Below are 2,387 nucleotides of genomic sequence, written 5' to 3'. Positions count from 1 at the left end.
TTCCGTAACGCTGAGTCTGTATGCAAGGCTCTAGCGGAACTTTCCTAGTAGACCGTTTGCAACGGGATGATAAATATTGAATTATGTTGTGTGATATTCACACAAGGTTGCACTTGTTAACGTTGCACTATTAAATGTTGACATTTTGTTTTGTAAATATAAACACGTGAACGAGACTTTTTAATGATAAATGAGTACGTTTAGGAAAGGTCGTTTTACGTGGTTGAAATTATCCGCACCATACAGATAAATATGTCTGAAGTTTAAACCTGTCTATCGTATTAACAACGCATTTATTTGATATAAAGTACATTAATGAATACTTCATTTAATAATTTATTTGATTATCTATAGTTCATTATACAAGTCTCTATGGGCGCGTCATTTGTTACTTTGATATTGGGTATGATTAACCTTCGTTCTTTAAGATCTTAAAGGCCGGTTTATACTCCGCTAAGCGAAGCAGCGAAGCGCATATTTTTTCTTCTCTCGAGCGTAGCAGGCTTTAAAGCTCAGCTATGAAGCGAAGTTTCACCTTCGCAAGTCCATTTTCAAGATAGGCGAAGGAGCAGGATGTGGTCTTACTGCTTTGCTTCATTTTGGTCTTTGCAATCAAGCAGAGACAGACGAAACAAACTAGCGTTGACAGATTTGTCTTGATATAGCGAAGCTAAGCGATAGCAAATTAAAGCTTCGCTTCTTTGCTAAATTTTTAATGACAATACACCAAGCTTAGTTTTTTCTTTGGTTATCCATCTTGGTTCCTAAGTTACAAGTTATAAGATCACTTGACAATTGGAAATTGAAAAGGAGTATAAAGTACAACTAACTCTTTTATGTTGCTTAGCACAAAACGGTGCTTCGTGGGATCAGTTAGGTCAGAGGACTGAATTTTTTAATTTAATGGAACATCACTAAGATAAGATTTATTTTTAAAATTAAAGGAATTGTAAAGAGTTCTTTTTTTTTTAAATTATGTATATCGGGGACGCTGATATCATCAATTTGCATATTCCAATTTTCAATTAGACGTCTGTCTTTCCTGCAATTCCACTAAAACAAAATGTTAGATCTTAGCTATTAGTGACGTCACAAAACGCTACGACTGAACCTTGTTGAGCTTTGCGATCCCACAATTGAAACGGGACCTACATGACACGCTTTGATTGGTTTATATATAACGTCATTAAAGCCGTAGAAAACTTGTTAGATTACAATGAAGACATAGAAATAACGAATTAGTTATTTAATCAGATTGAGAGTAAGTATAAGCATTTTAGTAACAGAACAGAACAGAACAGAAATGCGAAGATGGCCAATTTCAGCCACCATAAATATGTATGATTAATAAAATATTGTATAAATCGTGTGACAGATCTACTGATTTTATTATGAATGGGGTGATTTTTTTAAGTGTTTACGAATAATTATGATTCACACCGCAGGGATCTGACGCATAAATTATGGAATGAAGCATCATGAATAAAGAAAATTCCTGTGGAATGTACAGGTGAATTGTTATTGTTGATTAGCATCTTGACACACAATACAACAGCATGAAACTGTGGAAGCCATTAGTGGCTATAATTTTCTTCTCTCCACTCATGAGAGAAGGCATGCAGATTTAATGTGAAACGTTGGGGAAAATAATTCTCGAATTCTCGCTCTATTTTCCTTGTGTTCTGGTCCTTTTCTTGCCAGCTCGGTTTATCTTCCAGCCTTAGCCAAGAGTTTGCGATTCAAGAAAATGGTACTTGGCCGTTACCAGCCTCCATATTGAAGTTCTATACTTTTATTTTTCTTCACTCTTCCTATCTGATCTACATACCTATCAATAAGAGAATTGTTCCTTTGTGGTCAGAGAATAGGGTGTCAAGAAATACTACAAGCTAGGCTGATTTCTATCAATGAATGGACGTCAATCAAAATCAAATTAAAAATGTATGATTTTCAGATAAAAGTGAAAGGGAAAGGGATTGTAAAGAGGTTTAGCCTATGTAAAGATAAAGAAGTCATGTTCCAAGTTGTTTTATTATCATTATTATTGTCGATGATAAGACCACATGAAAAGGGAACTCATTGGTTTTCCAATTCGATCAGTTTATATATTATGTTACCATTTCAGGTAGTAAACATGCTAATCATTTCTTTTCATTTTCGGTTTGGTAACATGATAACTGGTTACTGGTAGATTTAATTCTATAAACCAAGTAAATTACATTGTGGGTCTATTGTACCAGTGGGAATCGCTGAAAAATAGAGAAAACATGACTTAACATAAGATAAGAACAACCACCCAAATGGATAAAAGACTCTCTTCAACACTTCCGAATCACGTGATTTTCAAATTGACCAATCAACACGCTTCCACATATTGCTTGGTTTTT

The 2,387-nt window shown here is 34.6% G+C and overlaps 2 protein-coding genes across 2 annotated transcripts in view; both read right to left on the bottom strand.

Annotated features, from left to right (window-relative positions):
• Positions 1 to 598, bottom strand: part of LOTGIDRAFT_167453 (hypothetical protein) — a gene marked incomplete at both ends in the record, with an annotated part of 13,360 nt that extends 12,762 nt beyond the window's left edge. Inside the window, one exon of the mRNA XM_009064929.1 lies at positions 586 to 598. Within this exon, the coding sequence (XP_009063177.1) occupies positions 586 to 598 (13 nt within the window). The remainder of the gene's footprint in view (positions 1 to 585) is intronic.
• A 1,601-nt stretch (positions 599 to 2,199) lies between these two features.
• LOTGIDRAFT_167452 (hypothetical protein) overlaps positions 2,200 to 2,387 on the bottom strand; it is a gene marked incomplete at both ends in the record, with an annotated part of 3,523 nt that continues 3,335 nt past the window's right edge. Inside the window, one exon of the mRNA XM_009064928.1 lies at positions 2,200 to 2,249. Coding sequence (XP_009063176.1) covers positions 2,200 to 2,249 — 50 coding nt within the window. The remainder of the gene's footprint in view (positions 2,250 to 2,387) is intronic.

Source organism: Lottia gigantea (assembly GCF_000327385.1).
Source record: "Lottia gigantea unplaced genomic scaffold LOTGIsca_66, whole genome shotgun sequence".
Taxonomy (NCBI): Eukaryota; Metazoa; Mollusca; class Gastropoda; family Lottiidae; genus Lottia; species Lottia gigantea.
This window is presented reverse-complemented; position numbering and strand designations above follow the sequence as displayed.